The following is a 23,487-nucleotide window of genomic DNA, read 5'->3' on the forward strand; positions in this document are numbered from 1 at the left end:
CAGCTCTTCAGCTCAAAGCAAGCGCTCTACCACTTGAGCTACAGCGCCACTTCCGGTTTTCTGGTGGTTTATTGGAGATAGGAGTCTCAAGGTCTTTCCTGCCTGGGCTGGCTTTGAACCCGCGATCCTAAGATCTCAGCCTCCTGAATAGCCAGGATTACAGGCGTGAGCCACCAGCGCCTGGCTAGCTCACAAGTCTTAAGAGGCAAATAATGTTCTTCTTTGTATTATATAAAACTCATTATCATATGCAGGGTTTTTTCCCAAGTTGGAGCTGATAGAGCTAAATTGATTTCTTCCAAAGGATCAAGTCAATAGACTTGGTTATTGATAAATCTTTCAAATACCATGTGAAATGAAAATCACTATGTATTTACCTTTGCTTCTAATTGCTCCATTTCTGAAAAAGGTTTTTTCCCATTTGATATATTGTAGTCAGTTATCAGGAATCAATCTTTTGTAATGGTCAAAGATCATTTGTATAGTGTTCAGGCAAAAGTTATCTCCCTTTTCCCCCACCCCCATTAAAAAAATAAGACTGTCAGTGAATGTAGGAGTAATGGGCTTGCCTCTTCTGTCTCAGCAGTGAGAGTGTTCATTCCACAGTTCTGTGTTCTTGTTGCCAGGGATGCTGTGATAAATAAAACAAAGATACTACAATAATAGAACTTGGGTAAATAATAAACATTTAATTTGGTTATTATTAAGAAACATTTTTGCTGGAGTGGTTAAACAGATGACACAGCTAGATTGTGTATGATCTTAAGGTTTTTTTTTCCCAGTATTTGTAAGAGGCAAGAGTAGTTGGTAATCTTTGAAAGGTGTTTTTTTTGTTGTTTTTGTTTTTTTTGTTTTTGCCAGTCTGGGGCTTGAACTCACAGCCTGGGCACTGCCCTTGAGCTGCTTCTGCTCAAGGCTAGCACTATACCACTTAAGCCATAATGTAACAACCCAGGGCATTGAGAGGCTGACGTCACCGCCTCACCGCCATACCGCCGAAAGGGGTGGGGCATACCACCGAAAGGGGGCGGGGTATGCTACTGGACGTGAGTGGGGCATGGAACCCCACATGGTAAGCTGCCTATAGGGATTGGACGGGGCAAGCTTGGGGGAAGAGCATGAATGGCGATTTGAAACCATTAGTAGGGGAGGGGCTCAGCCTATCCATATATAGGCTGCATGCTCTGAGGCCCGGGGTGGGGGCTGGGGAAGGTTAGGGGGAAAATAGTCTGGAGGGAGGAGAGAGGAGTCTGGAGGAGATCGGAGTCCAGAGGAAAACAGTCCGGAGGGTACTGGAAGAGACCGGGAGTCCTGAGGTGAGGAGAGTAAAGGGAAAACCAGAGTTCTGAAGGGAGTAGAGTAGAGGACGGAGTAGGAGAAAGCCTGCCAGAGCAGAGCAGAGGAGAGCAGGGCAAGCCTCGAGAGGTCATTTGGAGCCTCCTTGAGAGGTCATAAGTCCATAGCGCAAATTCCGGCTTTTTCTGCGTATGTGGTACAGAGTCAGACTCAGGGCCTCATGCATGCAAGGCAAGCACTCTACCACTAAGCCACCTTCCCAGCCCCCTTGGAAAGTTTTAAGCAGGTAGAAAAAAGTCATGTAAATGTACTTTACCTTTGTGTGTGTATACGGATATGGAGCTTAAACTCAGGGCCTGACTGATGTCCCTGAGCTCTTTTGCTCAAGGCTATGCTCTATCACTTGAGCCACAGCACTACTTCCAGCTTTTTTAGTAGTTAATTAGAAAGTCTCACAGACTTCTTGCCTAGACTGCCTTTGATTTGTGATCCTCAGATCTCAGCCTCTTCAGAAGTTAGGATTGCAGGTGTGAGCCATGGGCACTCAGCTTCTGATTCTGGTAGCTTGTGCTTGTGATCCTAGCTACCCAGGAGTCTGAGATCTGAGAATCCAGGCTTGAAGACAACCCAGACAAGACATTGCTTGACACTCTTACCTCAAATTAACCATCAGAAAGCCATCACTTCACTAAACATCAACTTTGAGTGAAACACAATTATTCTGAATTTTATAAATATAATAAACTTGATTATTGATATGTTGATTTATTCTTTTTTGTCCTTTGCTTTTATTAATATTTCTTGCCTTGGAGTAGTTTCAATATTTTCAGTGAAAGGGTATGTAACTAATATTGTTCAGTCTTGCTAATTGTACTTCTGGGAGAGATTTGATAGAAAAAGTTGAAATACATGGATAGGTTTATATTGCCTATGAATTACCTGTGAATTTCATCTTTTTTTAGTCAGTCATGGGGCTTGAACTTGGTCTGGGCACTGTCCCTCAGCTCTTCAGCTCAAGGCAAGTGCTCTACCACTTGAGCCACAGTCCCACTTCCGGGTTTCTGGTGGTTAATTGGAGATAAGGGTCTCACAGACTTTCCTGCAGGCTGGCTTTGAACCGTGATCCTCAGATCTCAGCCTCCTGAGTAGCTAGGATTAAAGGTGTCGTAAGCCACCAGCGTCCAGCTTCTTATTGCATTTATATATTTTTTCTTTTTCCTTTTTTTGGGGGTGGGAGGGAGAATGCTAGTCCTGGGGCTTGAACGCAGCATCTGAGAGCTGACTCTGCCTGAGACTTTGTACTCAAGGCTAGCTTTCTACTACTGAGCCACTTCCAGCTTCTGTTGTGCTTAATTGTAGAGAATAATCTCAAGGACTCTCTTGCCCTGGTTGACTTCAAACCTTGATCTTCAGATCTTAGCCTCCTGAATATGTATGGACCACTGGTGCCCAGCCACTCTTTCTGTATTTTTACTTGATTTTAACTGAAATTTAAAATGAACATTTTTGAAGGTAGTGACACAAAAACACTTCAGACATAGAGTCTAATTTTTTTTTTGGAGGTCCGGTCATGGGGCCTGAACTCTGGGCCTGGGCGCTGTCCCTCAGCTCTTCAGCTCAAGGCTAGCACTCTACCACTTCAGCCACAGCACCACTTCTGGCTTTTTTCTTTTTGCTTATGTGGTGCTGAGGAATCGAACCCATGGCCTCAGGCATGCAAAGCAAGCGCTCTAGCACTGAGCCACCTTCCCAGCTAGAGTCTAATTTTTTAATCACAAGCGTAAGATCTAAAAGTTTCAGTTCTTTTTAATTCTACATTGATTATATTTTTTCCAGTGCTGTTTTTTTTTTGGTTGGTCATGGAGCTTGAACTCTGGGCCTGGGCGCTGTCCCTCAGCTCTTCAGCTCAAGGCAAGCGCTCTACCACTTGAGCTACAGCGCCACTTCCGGTTTTCTGGTGGTTTATTGGAGATAGGAGTCTCACGGTCTCTCCTGCCCGGGCTGGCTTTGAACCTCGATCCTCAGATCTCAGCCTCCTGAGTAGCTAGGATTACAGGCGTGAGCCACCAGCACCCGGCTTCCAGTGCTGTTTTTATTATTATCTGACAAGTATATCCAAAATGAAGAATGAACGTCATAAAAGACAACTCCACAGACATTTTTCTTTAGTTGACTTTTTTAAATAAGGCCAGCTTCTTAATTCTAGATTTGACTTTAAGTTATGTTTTATATCAATAAATGAGATACATACACGTAAGACATTTACATACCCATAAACAGATTCCTTGCTTTAAAACTTAGCTTTTGCTCCCCAAAAAAGTTCTTAAAATAACATACAGATTTGCCCAGAGTGAAGTATTTTATTTGAAGATGTTTTTTCCAATAAGATTTTTTGAAGGATGAAGGTTAAATGTTAACTCTTTCAACTTTCTGGAGCTTAGACCTTTGGGTAGCTCTCTCCTCCACCAGAACTGCCACTTGAAACTTAACATTGTTTCTGAGAAGCCTTTGAAGTACATTTGATGCAAGATAGGTAAAGTGACTTGATCATGCTTGACATGAATGATCATAGTTAGAAGACAGGACATATAAAGAAAGTTATTGAAGATTAAAGTGGTACATGCCATGAATGTTTTATGCAGATTTAAAAAAAATTAACAGATTATAAACTCCTTTTATTTAAAAATGTTTTTATGACATTTAAAAACCTGAGCTATAATTATATTTTATCCGTCACTTTTGACCTACCTTCTATACCACAAATCCATTGGAACTATCCCTCATAATAACTTCCTGGTACAGTTATTAAGGATATGCTTAAGGTGGTCTCTTTACATTATATAGCACTTTCAAAGGAATATTTATCAAATAGTGTGTACTTTAGGACAAGTAAAAATAGTACTATTAGACTTACTTTATTTGATCATGAGAATAAATGGATTGATTGTATGTATTAGAAATAAACTGCTGAGCAGAATGTTGAAGAACTACATTTTAAATAATAGTTCTTATTTTTATAGCTATAAACAAATTACATATAAATGTTGGTGGTACCAAACCACTGAAAATAAAACTTGTTTGTGATCAACTCAATCCTTCCTTCTCTCTCCTAAAATGTAACTGAATGATAATAAAGTGCTATTCAGCTGCAGGTGCATTGCTTCTACTTAGTTAAGATGGTTGAAAGGACAGGAATTAGTAGCATGTTGTATTAGCCTTTTGTAGTGTATTTTGTTCTAAGCATCTTAATTTCCCTGTTTTGAATGCTAAGTAGCAAGGGTCTTGGTTTAGAACTAATACCCATCATGCATGTAAACGGTATGAAAGAGCTGCTTAGTAAGTTAACACAAAGTGTTCTTGTGTCAGTCCTTGTGGAAATAGATACAATACAAACATTACAGCTGAACTCACGGCAAACTCCATTAAGTAAAAACCTGGCTTCATTGTTCAGGAAAAAGTTTGAATAGAATGCTAGCTCATTTTGTTGAATGTAATGTCAGGCTTTTAGGGACTGTATTGAGGGATAAGGTTTTGTTAAGTTGAGACCAATTCATTAAGTTTTATTGCCTGGTGAGAAGAAGTAATACTTTATTGTAAGACTTCATCAAATATTCATGGTTAAAGAGAAGTAGTAAATGTATTCAATCAAGTGGTCTTTTGGGTCTTGAAAAGGATTATGAAGTCTGCTCAGCTGATAGTTTTAAACATTCATCGAGGTGGTTTAACAAGGGTAATTTTAATCTTGGGGTTTAATTTTGTTGTCCTGTCTTGTGTTTTTTATACTATCACAAATCTAGGTTTATAAAAATTGTTATGTTATAGGGATGAGTGGATAATATGTTCATTCATAAATTTGTATATTTCTTAAGTGGGGATATTTTAAAAATTATCATCTTAGCTTGACATATGAGAGAGTTACCTGTCTACTTGTTCACTGTGAAGTTGATACTCATTTAGTCATACTCTAGCTTTAACCGCACTACTGCTGGTGATCTTTTTGTATCCTGAATAATATGGTCTCTTTGACACACATAAAATAATAGGCAGCCTTTTGTTTTGTCCAGTTCAGATTTTTATGAAGGAGGTAGTCAGTGTTTTTATACATCATCTAGAAATTTCAATAGCAGTGCCATTGTTTCTGTGCTTGATATTAGGCCACCTGACTCTTACCTACTTTTATATTACGCTTATCTCAGTTTCATGTGATAGTAGTTTTGCACACAAACTTCACCTCAAACTTACTGCATGTTTAATTTGTGAACTAAAATTTTGTAATGTGCATTGCAAAGAAACATGTTCAACTAAAATCAAATTTGCTGCTAATTTTTGTGTTCTTTATCCTTCTTGGCAGGCAGATGATGTTGAGGGTAAAATCAGACAAATCATTCCACCTGGGTTTTGCACAAACACAAATGATTTTCTTTCTCTGCTGGAAAAGGAAGTTGATTTCAAGCCGTTTGGAACCTTACTCCATACATACTCAGTTCTCAGTCCAACAGGAGGAGAAAACTTTACATTTCAGATATACAAGGTAAAGAAAAATATAAATAGCAAAGTCTTTCCATTTGCCTAAAACCAGTGTGCAGTTTTGTTGTTATTTTCAGTGATGTATTCTAGCTTTGGGAAACAAGATTTGTTGGCATTAAAACCATCTATTGTGTGTGTGTTTGTGTGTCTTGTCTGTCTGTGTGTCTGTGTCTGTGTACACATTTAATCTGAGACTTCTAAACATTTTCCCACAGGATAGTTTTGTGTTCCACAGACTTTCACTTACCTCTGTGATGAGTTTCACCTGACTTTTCCTGGCTTTTTCCCTAGGCTGACATGACATGTAGAGGCTTTCGAGAATATCATGAAAGGCTTCAGACCTTTTTGATGTGGTTTATTGAAACTGCTAGCTTTATTGACGTGGATGATGAAAGATGGCACTACTTTCTAGTGTAAGTACAGTTCTAAAGCAACAGTAGACCTTATTACCTCCACAAAGGCAGCATTTTAATTGTGGCAGTCCAATTATTGGGACAGTATAATGATATTTTTCCCAGGAAAGAAAAACTATTGTTTATGAGGCTTGAGTTTTCCTTCATTATGCTTTGGGAGACCTTGAGAATAGAGCTGAATTAAATGCTGTTGTCCGTTAGGACCCTGAATGTAGGCTTAAACAGTAAAATGAGCTTTGCCTGTGTTTTCTTTTACTTGCCACCTATTCATCTTTATAATAGGCAAGTGCACTGAAGTGATGTAAAGAGGTCTGATTTATCCAAGTTGCTGCACACCAATTAAGTGAATTGTACATTCAGAACATAGCAGGTGTACCCATTGGGCCCTCACAGAGTAGCTTGCTGACACTGAAAATTCAGTCAGAGAATGGAAAAGAAAATGGACACTGCATGGGAGCGCGACTGTAATTGACCTGCTTGGCTTTCTGTTTTATCTGCAGATTTGAGAAGTATAATAAGGATGGAGCTACGCTCTTTGCGACCGTAGGCTACATGACAGTCTATAATTACTATGTGTACCCAGACAAAACCCGGCCACGTGTAAGGTAATTGGCAGTATAACACGTGCCTTGTCTTTTATTTCAGAAGAAGGAACTGCTGAAGTTTCCAATACTTGTTATAATAGTGTTGATTTGTTTAAAAAAATCACTATTATTCATTGCCTATGTACTGATTTATTTCATTGTTTCCTTTGAAACAGTATGGCATAGTAAACCAATTTTGAGTATCTCAATTTTTGGGTTTCCTGAAGGTTGATTCAAAAAAAAAATCACAACCTTTAAAATGATCATAATATACAGTAATTTTTAACTGGCTGTCATGATATTTTAATTTTAAAATGATTTCTTTATTGTAGTCAGATGCTGATATTAACTCCATTTCAAGGTCAAGGCCATGGTGCTCAACTTCTTGAAACAGTTCATAGATACTATATTACGTCTCCTTCAGTTCTTGATATTACAGGTATGTAAGTTTTTTATGTGTTTTGTTAGATGTAACCATTTAAACTAACAGCAGTACCCTCAGGTCTCTTTAGGTGGTTAAAGATGCCTCCAGGTTACATTTTAGATCATGAGCCTTGGTGAGGATTGCTTTGCATCTTTTAACTGTGAAGTGCTTAATTGAACAAACTGAAGATAATGAACTAACTATCTTTGGGGAAATCTTGATCATGTATAAATACACTGCAAGTATGGTCTAATTTACTATGCTCAATTTAGTTGACAAACAGTTGCATCATGTAAAAAGTGCCCATGCATTCATTTTCATGTAGAGACAGACGTTTTTAAACCTTAGGGAGAAAAAAATTGAGGTAAATAGTTCCTGAGTAGAATATGTATTTTTTAAGTTAGGCACCGGTGGCTCATGCCTGTAATCCTAGCTACTCAGGAGTCTGAGATCTGAGGATTGAGGTTCAAAGCCAGCCCAGGCAGGAAAGTCTGTGAGACTCTTATCTCCAATAAACCACTCAGAAAACCAGAAGTGGTGTTGTGGCTCTAGTGGTAAAGCATTCGCCTTGAGCTGAAGAGCTGAGGGATAGCGCCCAGGCCCAGAGTTCAGGCACCATGACCGACAAAAAAATAAAATAAAAAAGAATATACATTTCCTAAAGTGAGTTTTTTATAGTCTTAAAATAAGTACTTTCATAACTGTAGTAGATAAGGCAAAATTAGACCTATTTATTTTGGAAATACCTTTCACAATGAGTTAGCCACAAAAGTAGTATTAAGAGCTAGGCCTGATGGTATAAATCTGTGATCCCAGCACTTGGGTAGCTGAGGCAGGAGAATCATGAATTGATGATAGCCTGGGATACATAGCAAGACATTGTCTCAAAAAGTAAATAAATAAGTAAATAGGAAGTAGGTAGGAGTTACCCATCCTAGCATTCCAGCTGCTAAGGAACACAGTGGCCTTAGGAACATTTATGTTGTCATTTTAGTTCCAGACCTGTTGCTCATGAAGTTTCCGATTAAGGAAGTGGAGATGTAGCTCAATTGGTAGGTCACTATCTTTGAGCATAGATGCTCAGGGACAGCACCCAGGCCCTGAGTTGAAGCCCCACAACTGATCCCACCACCACCACCCAAAAAAAAAGTTTCTGATTAAGGCTGGGCATAGTGGTTCATGCCTATAATCCTAGCTACGTGAGAGATAGAATTCAATAGGATCCAGACTTGAGAGGCCAGCCCAGGCAGAAAGTTACTGAGACTCCCATCTCAATAAATAATGTGAATGTGGTAGTATTTGTCTGTCACCCTTGCTACTCTGGAGGCATCTAGTAGAAGAATCACATTCCACACTGGTCTGTACAAGAAAAGCAAAGAACCCTACCTGAAAAATATCTGAAAGGCAACATGGGTGACAGTTTGGCCCAAGTGGTAAAGAGTCTAGCAGGGCCTGTAGGTAAACACAAGACCCTGAGTTGAAACTCTGAGACTGCCAGCAAACAGAACACAAAATAAAGTTGCTAATTATATGAAAAACCACTTTTTCTTCCCTCATGAAAAATACTGTATAGGTGAAAAGTCCCTAATCTTAAAATCTGAATTTTATAATATTCCAAAAATCTAAGACACTTAAAAAGGTTCAAATGGGCTGGGAAGGTGACTCAGTCAGTGATAGAGTGCTTGCCTTGCATGCATGAGGCTCTGGATTTGATTCCTCAACACCACATAAACAGAAAAGGCCTGAAGTGGCACTGTGGCTCAAGTGGTATAGTGCTAACCTTGAGCTGAAGAGCTGAGGGACAGCATCCAGGCCTAGAGTTCAGGCCCCATGACCGAACAAAAAAAAAAAGAAGGTTCAAGTTTCTTCACTATTTTAGATTTTCAGGTTAGGGATATTCAACTGGTAAAGTTTGTGTAAACACACACACACACACATACATATACAAAGCGTGTGTGTGTGTGTGTGTTATTATAAGGTGAACAGGGAGGTTACCATTTTTTAATTTCAGAAAACTGAAACACTCTTGGCTCCACCCATTTCAGAAAAGGTTATTCAACCTGTACCAGACATTCATCCAAATTAGGTTTGAATATAGGCTAGAATGTCTTAAGTAAAGTGCCTGCCTAGTGAGCAATACCACTACACACACAAAAAAGTTTGAGTACACTGTGAGCTAGGGTTGTAGCTCAGTGGCAAAGCATTTGTCTGTCATGCATAAGACCTTCGGTTTAATTCCAAGTGCATCTACACATAGACATACACAAAAGGTTTGCTCTTTAGTTTGTGTTTGGTTGTTTCCAGGCTAGCCTCAACCTATTATTTAAGCTAGCCTCAAAGTTGTAATCCTCCTGCATTGGCCTCCTGAGTGCTGGGATTCTAGGCTTACATTGCCACATCCAAGTTGAATATTTTTTTTGTTTCTAAAGCTACAATAGTAAACATGTGTTGAAATATTAACTTGTTTTATAGTGTTTTGGAATTAATTAATTTTTGTGCTTGTTCTGGGTCTTGAAATCATGGCCTATTCTTGAGCTTAGCCCTTCCACCCCCCAAGGCTAGTGCTCTACCATCTGAGCCACAGCTTCACTTCTGGCCTTTTTAGTGGTAATTGGAGATAGGAGTCTTTTGGAGCCAGGCTCCAGTGGCTCACCAAGCTACTCAAGGGGCTAAGATCTGAGGATCAAGGTTCAGAGCCAGCCTGGGCAGGAAAGTCTGTGAGACTCGTGTCTCCAATTAACCACCTGAAAACTGGAAGTGGCGGTGTGGCTCAAGTGGTAGAGCACTACCCTTGAGCTGAAGAGCTCAGGGACAGTGTCCAGGCCCAGAGTTCAAGCCCCATGACCAAGACAGACAGACAGACAGACAGACAGACACACACACACACACACACACACACACACACACACACGAGTATCATGGACTTTTGATCTTAGCCTCTTAGTGACTAGGATTACATGCATGATCCACCAATGCCTGGCTTGGAATTTTATTAATTTGTTTAAAGACACCAAAAAAATAGGGACTATAAGACTAGCAAGTTGTAAATAGACTAATGGAAAGTTTCCCTAGAACAGTAAATTGTTTGAGTAGATTTATAAACTAGAAGGAAGTTGTCTGTATTTGTTATATTTGCTGTGTTTGCTATACTGGGAATTTAACCAAAATCCTGTGAATGCCAGACAAGCATCTTAGCACTGAGCTGTACCCCTGACTCAGAGTGTTGCTTTTAAAGAGAGATCAACATGTATAGAGTGGAATTACCTTTTCCTCTTGTTGTCCTGCTACTGTTAAGTGGGCTGGACCTTGGGAGATGAAGAGTAATTAGTAAATTTAGGTTATATCCAAAGTTTAAAATTATGTGACACCTTTACTAGTCTAGTGACATGTAAAAGTATATTAAAATAGTACAACTATATCACTTCTTTTAGCTGAGCTGAAGTTGTTTAGCTTCTATGTAGTTACAGAGCTTAGACTTGGTGCTACATGAGAGACATTTGGAGGGATTTTAGTCTGGAGTTCACATAAGTAGTCTTTGTCTGTTGTAGTGGGTAATGTGCCAGCAGGGGTTGTTTCTCTGAAGCCTCTTAACCACTTTCTTCTGTCTACTCCAGCCAATAAAATCCTTGATACTTAGCACCAATTAGCAGATAAAGAATTTTATTTCTTAAATCTCAGTGAAGAGTCATCAATAATGGTAGTAGCCTTTATTCATTGCTATTATTCAGTAGAAACTGAAGTCTAAAGAGTAAAGCTAAACATGCCAAAAGACTTCTGCATTTGACAACTGGGTATTGGCTAGCATTTCTTCTTGGTATTAGCATTTCTTAGCACTGTAAAATACTAAGAATGCTTATCAGCTGTTCTCATTGAGATGTATTTTCATTGGCTGTATCTCCTTTGCTATTTGTATTGACTGGACTTACTTGATATAGGCAGATATAATAATAATTAAAATTTATAGTCAGGGGCTTAGGTTGTTAGTGATATAATTGCCACCCATTTTTAATTTTTTTTTTCAGTCGTGGGGCTTGAACTCTGGGCCTCGCTGCCCCTCAGAGTTTCAGGGACTTTCCTGCCCAGGCTGGCTTTGAACCATGATCCTCAGATCTCAGCCTCTTGAGTAGCTAGGATTATAGGGGTGAGCCACTAGTGTCCAGCACCACCTTTTTTTGTGTGTGTGTGAAAATACTGTATAGAGGGGTACAATTACATGGGCAAGATAATGAGTACATTTCTTATCAAGCATTGTAGCCTCCTCCTTTGTTTCCCCTTCCCATCTCTTCCCATCCTCCCCCCTTGCCCCCCATCCAATCTTCCTCTCCCCCCACCCCCCAACAAAATTGTAAAATTGTCGGCCTTGAACCCTGGGCCTGGGCGCTATCCCTCAGCTCTTCAGCTCAAGGCTATCACTCTACCACTTGAGCCTCAGTGCCACTTCCGGTTTTCTAGTGGTTAATTGGAGATAAAGAGTCTCATGCACTTTCCTGCCAGGGCTGGCTTTAAACCACAATCCTCAGATCTCAGCCTCTTGAGTAGCTAGGATTTCAAGCATGAACCACTAGCACCCAGCACCACCCATTTTTTTAAGAACTCATTTTTGAGGTAAAATATTGGCAAACAATTCCTTATGAAATGTATTGTTTTCCTTTTAAGGTTGTCAACTGTATAGATACAATCAACTGTTTCCTCCAGAATTCTGAAAGGAGTCATGTGGCAATAGAAATTGATCTTGCTTAAATACATACATATATATACATATTATTAATTACTCTATCAGTAGTGTACTGTGAGCAATTATATTTGTGCTTTAAATGTCCCTAGCTCTTGTCCCTTTATAGACTATTATATGTGGATTTTTTCAAACCTTTTGTTTTTTGAGTTAGGGTCTCACCGACTTTTCACACACTGGCTTTGATCTCCAAATCATCCAGCACCCTCCTGCAGGCAAGCACTACCATGCCTGGCTTAAAATATAATATTTTTCTATCATAAACATAGTCTACTAACAATGGCGAGGCTTTTAAAAATGATACATGAAAAGCAGGGCTCTGCTGGATCATGCCTCTAATCCTAACTACTCAGAAGGCTGAGATCTGAGAATCATGATTCAAAGCCAGCCTGGGCAGTTCTTGAGACCCTTAGTTCCCATTAACCACTAGAAAACAGAAAGTAGAGCTGTGGTTCCAAGTGGTAGAGCCCTAACCTTGAGCAGAAAAGCTCAGGGACAGTGTCCAGGTCCTGAGTTCAAGCCTCACAACCAACCCTACCCTCCCCTCCAAAAAAAAATAAAGATAGATGAAGGGACAACATTGTCCAAAAAGAAATGTACTCTTGGGGCTGGGAAGGTGGCTCAGTGGTAGAGCACTTGCCTTGCATGCACTGGGTTCAATTCCCCAGTACCACATAAGCAAAAAGAAAAAAAGCCGGAAGTGGTGCTGTGGCTCAAGTAGTAGAGCACTAGCTGAAGAGCTGAGGGACAGCGCCCAGGCTGAGTTCAGGCCCCAGGACCGGACCCCCCCCCCAAAAAAAAAAAAAAAGAAATGTACTCTTTATCTGATTTGTTTAACTGTACTCTCTGTATAACATCTTTATGATAACAATAAAAAATTTAAAAGATAAGTAAACACATGTTATTATATGATATATTTGAAAATAAGAATGTTTTAAATTTAGAAATTTCAAAAATTAATTTTCAAAAAAAATTATTATTAATTTTTGGTCAGTTGTGGGGCCTGAACTCTGGGCCTGGGTGCTGTCCCTCAGCTCTTCAGCTCAAGGCTAGGCTCTACCACTTGAGCCACAGCACCACCTGGCTTTTTCTGCTTATTTGGTGCTAAGGAATTGAACAGGGCCTCATGCATGCAAGGCAAGCACTCTACCACTGAGCCACCGTCACAGCTCCTAATTTTCCAAAAATTTTAGAAAATTTAATTTCAGAATAATCTCTGACTACATATCTAGAATATATTTAATCAAACTTCCTCTTTATATTGTCTTTGGAGCACAGGAACAAAGGAAGAGAGTTACAAATTATTTAGTGTCTTCATTTATTCTTTTTTTAGACCAATTCTTCCAGTTAAAGAGCTTAAAGAATGAGTTGAGTTATGGCTCCTAGCTACAAATATAATATTAGTTTAAAATCATTCATTTAAAATGGGAAACTTTTGGCAACTTTATGTAAAAATGTGAGATTAAGTTTTTTGTTGTTGTTGGTCATGGAGCTTGAACTCAGGGCCTGGGCACTGTCCCTGAGCTTTATTATTTTTTTTCCAGTTTATAATTTATTGGTACAATGCATCTTGCTTAATGTCACTCCTTTCATCATTCTACACCATTCCTTCCCTCCTGAACCCTCGCCTCAGTTTTCTTAGTTTCATAGGATATGAATTCAATAGTATGACTACATTCTCCCCACTCCATTCCTCTCTTCATTTGTCTACTCACCTTTTCAACATCTCTTTTCCAATACATTGTGACTAATGTCAGAAACTTCTGAGAGCCTTCACCCTATTCTTTTTTTTAAAATTATTTTAAAGTCACAAACACCTTTTAGTCTTCAAAATGATAGTCATTATCTTAATCTACTTTGCTTATGAACTCTATGACCTTTAACAATAAAACTATTTTTTAACCAATCAGGTAATAGGGGCTAGGAAAGTGGCTCCGTGGTAGAGTGCTTGCCTTGCATGCACAAGGCTGTGGGTGTGTTTCCTCAGCACCACATAAGCAGAAAAAGCTGGAAGTAGCACTGTGGCTCAAGTAGAGTGCTAGCCTTGAGCTGAGGGAGAGAGCCCAGGCCCAGAGTTCAGGCCCCATGACTGACCAAAAAAAAAAAAAAAAATCAGGTGATAATGTACATTTCTTTCCTTTTGCTTAGTACCAACTGTTCTCTCATTCTCTCCCTCCTCTCGCCACTCTTGAGTTGCTTAGTTCACTTTCATCAATGTCCAGTGCAGCTGATGGGCCCCTTTGCTGTAGTTTTTCACCTTTCCACTGATTCTGTGCTCTGCTCCCACCTTTCCTCAGATGTACAAATGTATATACCATATATGAGGTTAAGAATACAGAGTCATCTAAAAAAACGATAGGACAAATTAAGACGAGGTCCTTTGTTTCCTTATCTTTGGGGTTCTTTTCAGTATGCCTATTATTTTATATACAAATGAAGCATTGCTTGGGTATTACAATTTGGTGCTTTTCTCCTGAGACTATCCTCTTTTGGTCTCATTGGGTGTGGGTAACTTGAGTCCTGTTCTACTTTGTCATATCTCATTGCATTTTAATTTTAACATCTGCCTATCAGGGAGAACATGAGCCATTTGGCTCTCCAATCTTTGCTTATTTTGCTCAATCAATATGATTTGTTCTAGTTTCATCTATTTCCCTGTGAACATCAATATTTTATCCTTTCTAATGGCTGTGTAAAATTCCATTGTGTATAGGTACCACAGTTTTTGGATCCATTTATCTGTAATAGGGCACCCTGGGTTGTTTCCCTATCTTGGGTATTGTGAACAGTGCAGCAATGAACATGGAAGTGAAGGTGCCCTGTTGTATCTTAATTCCTGTTGCTCAGGGTAGATCCCTAGGAGCACTATGGCTGGGTTGTAGTGTATGTCTGTGTTTAGTTTCTGAGGATTCTCCAGATTGCTTTCCAGAGTGGTTGTATTAGTTTACATTCCCACCAGCACTGCAGTAGGGTTCCTCTTTCCCCACATCCCCACTAGCATTTGTTGTTGTCTGAATTTAGAATATAGGCTATTCTGACTGGGGTAAGGTAGTATCTCAGGGTTGTTTTTATTTGTATTTCCTTTACAGAGTCATAGTGCCACTTGGCCTTTTCTGAGTAGTTTATTGAAGATCAGTCTCATGGCCTTTCTTACCTGGCTGGCTTCAGTGATCCTCAGATATCAGACTCCTAAGTAGCTAGGTTTACAGGTGTGAACCATTGGTGCCCAGCACAAATAAATATCTTTGCAAAAATATACTTGTGAAGCTGGGCGCTGGTGGCTCATGCCTGTAATCCTAGCTACTCAGGAGGCTGAGATCTGAGGATCGAGGTTCAAAGCCAGCCCGGGCAGGAGAGACCGTGAGACTCCTATCTCCAATAAACCACCAGAAAACCGGAAGTGGCGCTGTGCTCAAGTGGTAGAGCGCTTGCCTTGAGCTGAAGAGCTGAGGGACAGCACCCAGGCCCAGAGTTCAAGCCCCATGATTGCCAAAAAAATAAGTAAATACAAAATAAAAATAAATATATATATATATATATATATACACATATATATATATACACTTGTGATTTTATTTGACAAAGATAATTATTTTAAAAAATAGTCATTTCATATTCTAATTTTTGTATATATAATATCCTATCTTAAAATGTACCTTGAGATAACATGATAGAGTTACGTTGGTTAAGGGAATGTTATTCTGCTTTATTTCATTAGCGGAAGATCCATCCAAAAGCTACGTGAAATTACGAGACTTTGTGCTTGTGAAGCTTTGTCAAGATATGTCCTGCTTTTCCCGGGAAAAGCTAATGCAAGGATTTAATGAAGATATGGCGATACAAGCACAGCAGAAGTTCAAAATAAATAAGGTATTTTATTCTTTTTTCTTTTTGCTGGTCGTGGGGCCTGAACTCTGGGCCTGGGCACTGTCTGTCAGCTCTTCAGCTTAAGGCTAGTGTTCTACCATTTGAGCCACAGCACCACTTCCAGCTTTTTCTGCTTACATGGTGCTGAGGAATTGAACCCAGGGCCTCAGGCATGCAAGGCAAGCACTCTACCACTGAACCACCTTCCCAGCCCATAAGGTATTTTATTCTGAAAGAGGAAAACATTTAAATTTTAAATATTTTTACTAGCTTAAAGATAATGTAAAGACATTAAGAATACATGTATGATCCTGGTGCCAGTGGCTCATACTCTGAACCCAGCTACTCAGGAGGCTGAGATCTGAGGATCACAATGTGACGGGAAAGACTGTAAGACTCGTTTATCTCCATTTAAGCTGGCTCAAATGGTAGGGTTGAGCAAGAAGCTCAGCAACAGTGCCCAGGCCTTGAGTTTGAGCCCCAGGACCAGCATATACGCAGGAGTGCACACACACACACACACACACATGCACACACACACACACACTCCAGATCCAAACCTAGATCACTGTACTAAATGTAAAGATGTATAGTCATATTTTTCTTTTGCTTAAAAAAAAATTAAGCGGTTATACTTCTAGAGACAGTGTTGATAGGGAGAAGAGCTGAAACATACATTTGTTTAATTTCTAAGAGGTAAATATCTCAAGATAGGAATAGAAAAATAGTGGAATTCAGAAAAGGGAGTTATAAACGAAGATATTTCATGGAAAAAATAGCATTTGATCTAAACTTTGAAGAATAAGGTAGGATTTGGATTATAAAAGTATGCAACGGGGAGGGGGGGAGGAGATGGGAAGGGATGGGAAGAGGAAACAAAGAAGGAGGCAACAATGCTTGATAAAAAATGTACTCATTACCTTGCTCATGTAATTGTAACCCCTCTGTACAGTATTTTCACGTTAAACAAGAAAAGATTAATATAGGCAAAAAAAAAAGTATGCAGCAACTACTTAAGCCAACCTCCAGTCCAGTTTTTTCTTTTTGTGATGGTATTTTGACATGGATTCAGGACCTTGTTCTATCCCTTAGGTTTTTCACTCTACCACTTAAGCCACAGCTCCATTACCAACTTTTTTTTGGATATAAGGTCGAATATAAGCATCTCATGGACTACTTAGGTTGGCTTTGAAATGCAATCTTCAAATCTCAGCCTTCTGAGTAGCTGGATTTTAGGCATGAGCTAGCAGTGACCAGCTAATGCAGTGTTGTTTTTTGTTTTGTTTTGTTTTTTGCTGGTTAATTGGAGATAGTCACTGACTTTGCTGCCTAGCTTGCCTTTGAACCATGATCCTCAGAGCTCAGTCTTCTGAGTATCTAAGGTTACAGGCATGAGCATTTGGTGCCTGGCTCACATTCTTTAATTAGCTTTTTTTTTTACAGGGGGCAGTGGAGTCAAAACTCTGCAAGGGCTACTGAGCCCATTGTAATCTGGATCCTACCTACCTTGCTATAACTTCCTGTGACTTCCCTACATTCTCTTGCTTTATAGAACTTGTTGCCATTTCCCAGCTATGCTACAGCTTTCTTCTGAGTTCTTTTACATATACTACACCCAATGCTCCCTTATCATTGTTTTTTTCTGGGAGTGCAGGAGTTTTCTGTTCTTTTTGCCTTTGAGACAAAGTCTTACGTAGCAAAAGTTGTCCTCACATTTACAATCCTCCTGCCTCAGATTCCCAAATGCCAGGATTACAAATCCCTCAGTCTCCTGACTGAGGGAGTTACAAGTTACACTGCTTCCTTTATTGAGAACACTTCCTTTTTCTGTTTGCCTGGCCAAGTAGTGCTCAGTTTTCCAGACTCGACTCACATATTCATTCTAGTAAGTTAATATGTCTTCTCAGCCTTCTCACACTCACTTCCTCACCAAAAAAAATACACAAGCATAGTAACAAACAGAAAAGCCCTATTACTCCTTAGCTTGCTTCTAGAACTTCCCGATTTCTCCTGATGTTCTCTTGACTACTTTTTCTCTGTCTTCAGAACCCAAGGCCTTGTGCTCTACTATTTAGCTATGTCTCTCCCCCAATCCCCAGTCCTTTTATTTGCCCTTTAACTGTCACTGTGTGTAGGGTCTGATCACTCTAAATTTATTTATTTTTATTAAGTTGTACAAAGGGCTTTCAATTCTAGAAGTCAGGTTATGACCATTCTCTCCCATCTTTCCCCATCCCATTCCTAAAGGATGGTATACTTAGGGGGAGGAGTCCAATGGTGTAACTCCTCTGAATAGCTAACAATCTGGTTAACAAAACAAATCCCAGGAAGCTGAAACACATTCAGAGTGGAACACATGAATGGGGAGAGGAGGGGTGAGCAAATACAGTCATTATATTCAATAATTTATTTTATTTATTTATTTTTGGCTGATCATGTGGCGTGAACTCGGCCTGGGCGCTGTCCCTCAGCTCTCTCTATATATGTCTGTACACACACACACACGCATGCACACACACGCACACACACACACATATATCTTCCATTCCTATTGAAGAACACGATACCTAGCTGGGCAATGATGGCTCATGCCTGTAATCATAGCTACTCAGGAGGCTGAGATCTGAGGATTGCAGTTCAGAGGCAGCCGAAGCAGGAAAGTCTGTGAGACTCTTATCTCCATTTAGCCACCAGAAAACCAAAGTGGAGCTGTGGGTCCAAGTGGTAGAGCACTAGTGTTGAGCAGAAGAGCTTAGGGATAGAGCCTAGACCCTGAGTTCAATCAATCTCTAGTACCGACATGCACATACACACACACCAAGAATATGATACTGTGGGCTGGGAAGGTGGCTCAGTGGTAGAGTGCTTGCCTTGCATGCATGAGGCCCTGGGTTCGATTCCTCAGCACTATATAAGCAAAAAGAAAAAAGCCAGAAGTGGTGCTGTGGCTCAAGTGGTAGAGTGCTAGCCTTGAGCTGAAGAGCTGAGGGACAGCGCCCAGGCCCAGAGTTCAGGCCCCACGACTGGACCCCCCCCAAAAAAAAAAAAAAGAATATGATACTACTGGGTTGAAATCTACCTCTTTAATGTTGTATATAAGTTCCATCCCTTCTGTATTCCAATTTTGTGCTTTATGTCAAAATACTCTGTTCTGTGTACATGTATGCACACATAGGCACAATGGACTCCCCTATTTCTAGAATGATATTGTCCCTTTGAGATTCAACTCAGAGGGAGCTGGGAATGTGGCTTAGTGGTAGAGTGCTTGCCTAGTATGCATGAAGCCCAGGGTTTGATTCCTCAGTACCATATAAACAGAAAAAAAAAAAAACAAAAAACTGGAAGTGGTGCTGCGGCACAAGTGGTAGAGTGTTAACCTTGGGCAAAAGAAGCTCAGGGACAGTGACCAGGCCCTGAGTTTAACCCGTTACTGGCAAAAAAAAAAAAAAAAGATCCAACTCAGAGCTGGGAGTGGTGGCTCAAGCCTGTAATCCTGGCTACTTAGGAGGCTGAGATCTGTGGTAGAGCATTAACTTTGAACATAAAAGCTCAGGGAGAGCACTTAGACCCTCAGTTCAAGCCACAGCACTAACAACAGCAAGAAAAAAGATTGCAACTAGGGAGTAGGGATGTAGCTCAGTGTCTTAACATTTTTCAAGGCCCCAGGTTCATTACCCAGTACCACAAAAGAAGGAAAAGATTCAGCTCAAGCTTTATATTTTTTTCCTCTAGGTATGGCTTTGACTATTTTTCATACTCTCAGGCTGTGCATATTTGTCATTAAATAAACCATCCTCAATAATTTGTTATCCCCATTATACTGCTAAGTCCTTGTATGCAGGTTCTTTCATTGCTTTTTCTCTCGTATTCAACACAATTTATTCCTCATATCAGATAATTAATACATTTTGTGCTCTTTTAGAAAAACGTTACTTTTTTATTTTCCTCATTTTTTTAGCAACATGCTAGACGTGTTTATGAAATTCTTCGACTTCTAGTAACTGACATGAGTGATGCTGAGCAATTCACAAGCTATGAAATGGATATTAAAAGAAGACTAATTAGCCCATATAAGGTAGGACTTTCAAAAGTAATAAGCATTATATTCTTGTTACTGTATAAAACAGAAATAAAGCTAGTGCATGCCAGGATTTGAATAGAGTACAGATCACTTTACTAAGTTAACTTTACTAAAAGTGAAAATATGCTTTCCATTATAGAAATCCTCCATAATATTCCTACTTAAACTATGTTTTTGAATCCCTTAACTAATCCAAGAAATAGTCTGTCGTGATTTTGGTTGCTATTGTTCATTTGCAGGGGAGGGTTGGGTTCATACTGTAGTTTGAACTCAGGGCCTGGGTGTTGTTTCTTAGCTTTTCCATTAAAGTCTGGCACTCTACTATTTAAATGAGCCACACCTTCACTTTCTGCTTTTTGCTACTTAATTGAATATAAGAGTCTCATAGACTTTTCTGCCCAGGCTGGCTTCAAACTAATCCTCAGATCTCAAGCTTCCTGGGTATCTAGGATTACAGGCCTGAGTCACCAGCCCCAGCTTTTCAATTTGTCTTTTGAAAAGCAGTTTGAGACAGAGAGGAAGAGTTGAGATTTCTGTTAGAGTTTGAATTGGGATATCATTCCTTTATCCCTGTTCTCTTCCATGTAATACCTATCAGAATTGTTAGGATCATACAAGTTAATATACATGATTACTCATCTCCATGTAAAATCAACTCCATTATATAAATAAAACAATTGGGATAATCTAGAACATTCATCTTAAATATATGAATGCTTTAGATACTGTAGTGGTGCCACATTCCTAAAATGAAAATCTTAACTGTTATTCTTAGTGCTTTCTCCCCTAAATTTAACCTGTCCACTCCAGTTCTTCTGCTGGGCTCCATTTAGGCTTTCATAATCTCTGGTTTGAACTACTGCCATAGCTGTTTTATTGTTTTCTGTTTGTTTGTTTTTTGCCAGTCCTGGGGCTTGAACTCAGGGTCTGAGCACTGTTCTTGAGCTGCTTTTGCTCAAGGCTAGCACTCTACCACATCTGGCTTTTTCTATTTAATGGCACTGAGGAATCGAACCGAAGGCTTCATGCATGCTAGGCAAGTACTATACCATTGTGCCACCTAACCAGCCCCCATAACTAGTTCTTTAGACCTTAATTTATACGTATAAGAGATCACTGGCATGTATTGTTCTGCACAAAAATTGATACCAGCTCACTATTGCAAACATCTCTGCATATTATATCTCCTTATTAAAATGAGGATTTAATAAGATACTTTATAGCTAGAATTTAGTAGAAACTCAGTTAATACATACTTTTTAAGCCAGGCACCAGTACCTCACACCTGTAATTAATCTCAGCTGCTTGGGAAGCTGAAAATGGGAGACTAGGTTTTAGGCCAGCAACAGCAGAAAAAATTTGTGAGACTTCAACCCTCCCTCCCTACCCCCATCAGAAGGAGGCTAGAAAATTTCTCATTGGCTACACCTATGATCCCAGTGATGAGAAGCCTAAAATTAGGTGGATTGCAACACAAGGATGGAAGTATGGCTCAGAGGTATCTTGCCAACCTAGCAAGTATGAGGCCCTAAGTTCAAACCTTGTAATGCCAAAATAAAAAATTAATAAGTGGAAAATATGTGTATATATACTATTTAAGTATAACACTTTTCATTGATCTTTCTGAAGTTTGTTCAAATTAGTGTGTCCATAAATATATCATTTGATAAGGTATCCTAGCAATGAGCATAATGCCAGGAGAGTGCCACGTTAGAATTTAAAATTAATCTAATTAGGTCAGGTAGCTTAGTGGTTGTTCTGCATTTCATATCAGTTATCCTCAGTTGATATATTTATTAAAGAAATGTTTTCCAACACTGATGAGCATGAAGAGAGTTTTTCTGGCTTCATACATGTTGGGCAAGCACTCTGTCACAAACTATATACCTCCTTTCCTGGCCAGAGTTATATTACATTTTGGAGGAGGCTAATAGTCACCTGTTTATATTTCCTATCATTTGACATAAATACCAAATCTTATGATAACTCCTTTTGCAGCGTTTATAATTCATAGTTATCTTTATGTTTAACCTTCCCTAAGAAAATAGCTATGTAACAGAAGTTTGGGCATATTCCTCCTTTTCTTTTTTTTTTCTTTTTTTTCTTTTTTTGCCAGTCATGGGGCCTGAACTCTGGGCCTGGGCACTGTCCCTCAGCTCTTCCGCTCAAGGCTAGTGCTCTACCACTGGAGCCACAGCGCCACTTCCAGCTTTTTCTGGTTATGTGGTGCTGAGGAATCGAACCCAGGGCTTCGTGCATGCGAGGCAAGCACTCTACCACTGAGCCACCTTCCCAGCCCATTCCTCCTTTTCTTAAATATGTTTTTATTGTAGAAATACTGTACAGAGGGGTTACAGTTACATGAGTAAGGTAATGAGTGCATTTCCTATCGAGCATTGTTGCCTTCTCCTTTTTTTCCCTCCATTTAATAGTGAAGACTTAAAATCATAGGAATGTAAAAAAAAAAAAAAGTTCTTTCTTCTAACAAATAATTGTTTGTTGCTTAGAAAAAGCAGAGAGATCTTGCTAAAATGAGAAAATGTCTCAGACCAGAAGAACTGACAAATCAGATGAACCAGATAGAAATTGAGTTGCAACATGAACAGCTGGAACAAAGCTTTCAGGAACTAGTAGAAGATTACAGACGTGTTATTGAACGACTTGCTCAAGAGTAAGATTGTATACTCTGAACAATATGCTTGCAATTTTCTGTATATTGTGCTGTGACAAACCTATGATGACTTTAATTTTAATATCTTGTAACATTTTACTTACATTAAAAGTTATCTATGTTATGTTTAGTTGAATATTTTCTTTCAGAGAGATTGTATATTTTAAAATACTGTCTAGAGTCTATGAGCATATATTGCGTTAAATGATAAGTCTGAAATACCACTGCGATTGCTTTTATTCTTAAACAGTATAATAAATGATTAGTTGTGGTATATTAAAGTGTGATATGGTTTTTACATATTTACAATAAACTTCTTCAGTCTTGTTAAAAAAAAAGATTTTAGGTAGGTGTTATGGTTCAAGCTTATAATTCCAGCTACTTGGGATCAGAGATGCAGGATCACATTTCAAGGCCAGCCCAGGCATATAAGTTGAGACTTGATCTCAACGAATAGCTGGGCACAGTGGTACACACCTGTTATTCCCAGTGATATGGGGATGCACAATTAGGATTGAAATCTAGGACATAAAGCAAGACCCTACCTTGTAAATAACCAATATAAAAGGTGACTGGACCCATGGCTCACATTGGCAGAATGCCTGCAAAGCCCTGAATTCAAACCCCAGTACTATTTCCTGTTTCCCCAACCACCTCAATAAAAAATGAGCCAGGTACCATGCCTATAATCCTACCTACACAGGAGGCTGAGATCTGAAAATTGAGGTTTGAAGCCAACCAGAACAAACAAATCTGAGAAACTATCTCCAGTTAACTGGCAAAAATTCAAGAGTGGAGTGGTAGAGTGCTAGCCATGAATAAAAAAAAAACCTCTTCAAGTGGCCTAGAATTCAAGCTTTAGTACACACGTACACTTTAAGAGGTTTTTTTT

General features: G+C 39.4%; 1 protein-coding gene across 2 annotated transcripts in view; it reads left to right on the top strand.

The window, feature by feature from the left end:
* The window catches only part of Hat1 (histone acetyltransferase 1), a 49,421-nt gene extending 26,550 nt beyond the window's left edge, over positions 1-22,871 (top strand). For both annotated transcript variants that reach the window (XM_013030689.1, XM_013030697.1), the window contains 7 exons: positions 5,648-5,827; positions 6,115-6,236; positions 6,737-6,841; positions 7,153-7,259; positions 15,695-15,846; positions 19,802-19,918; positions 22,432-22,871. In XM_013030689.1, the coding sequence (XP_012886143.1) occupies positions 5,648-5,827; positions 6,115-6,236; positions 6,737-6,841; positions 7,153-7,259; positions 15,695-15,846; positions 19,802-19,918; positions 22,432-22,599 (951 nt within the window). In that variant the 3' untranslated portion in view covers positions 22,600-22,871. The remainder of the gene's footprint in view (positions 1-5,647; positions 5,828-6,114; positions 6,237-6,736; positions 6,842-7,152; positions 7,260-15,694; positions 15,847-19,801; positions 19,919-22,431) is intronic.
* The last annotated feature ends 616 nt before the right edge of the window (positions 22,872-23,487 follow it).

This window comes from Dipodomys ordii, unplaced genomic scaffold, assembly GCF_000151885.1.
Source record: "Dipodomys ordii isolate 6190 unplaced genomic scaffold, Dord_2.0 Scaffold5, whole genome shotgun sequence".
NCBI classification, from domain to species: domain Eukaryota; kingdom Metazoa; phylum Chordata; class Mammalia; order Rodentia; family Heteromyidae; genus Dipodomys; species Dipodomys ordii.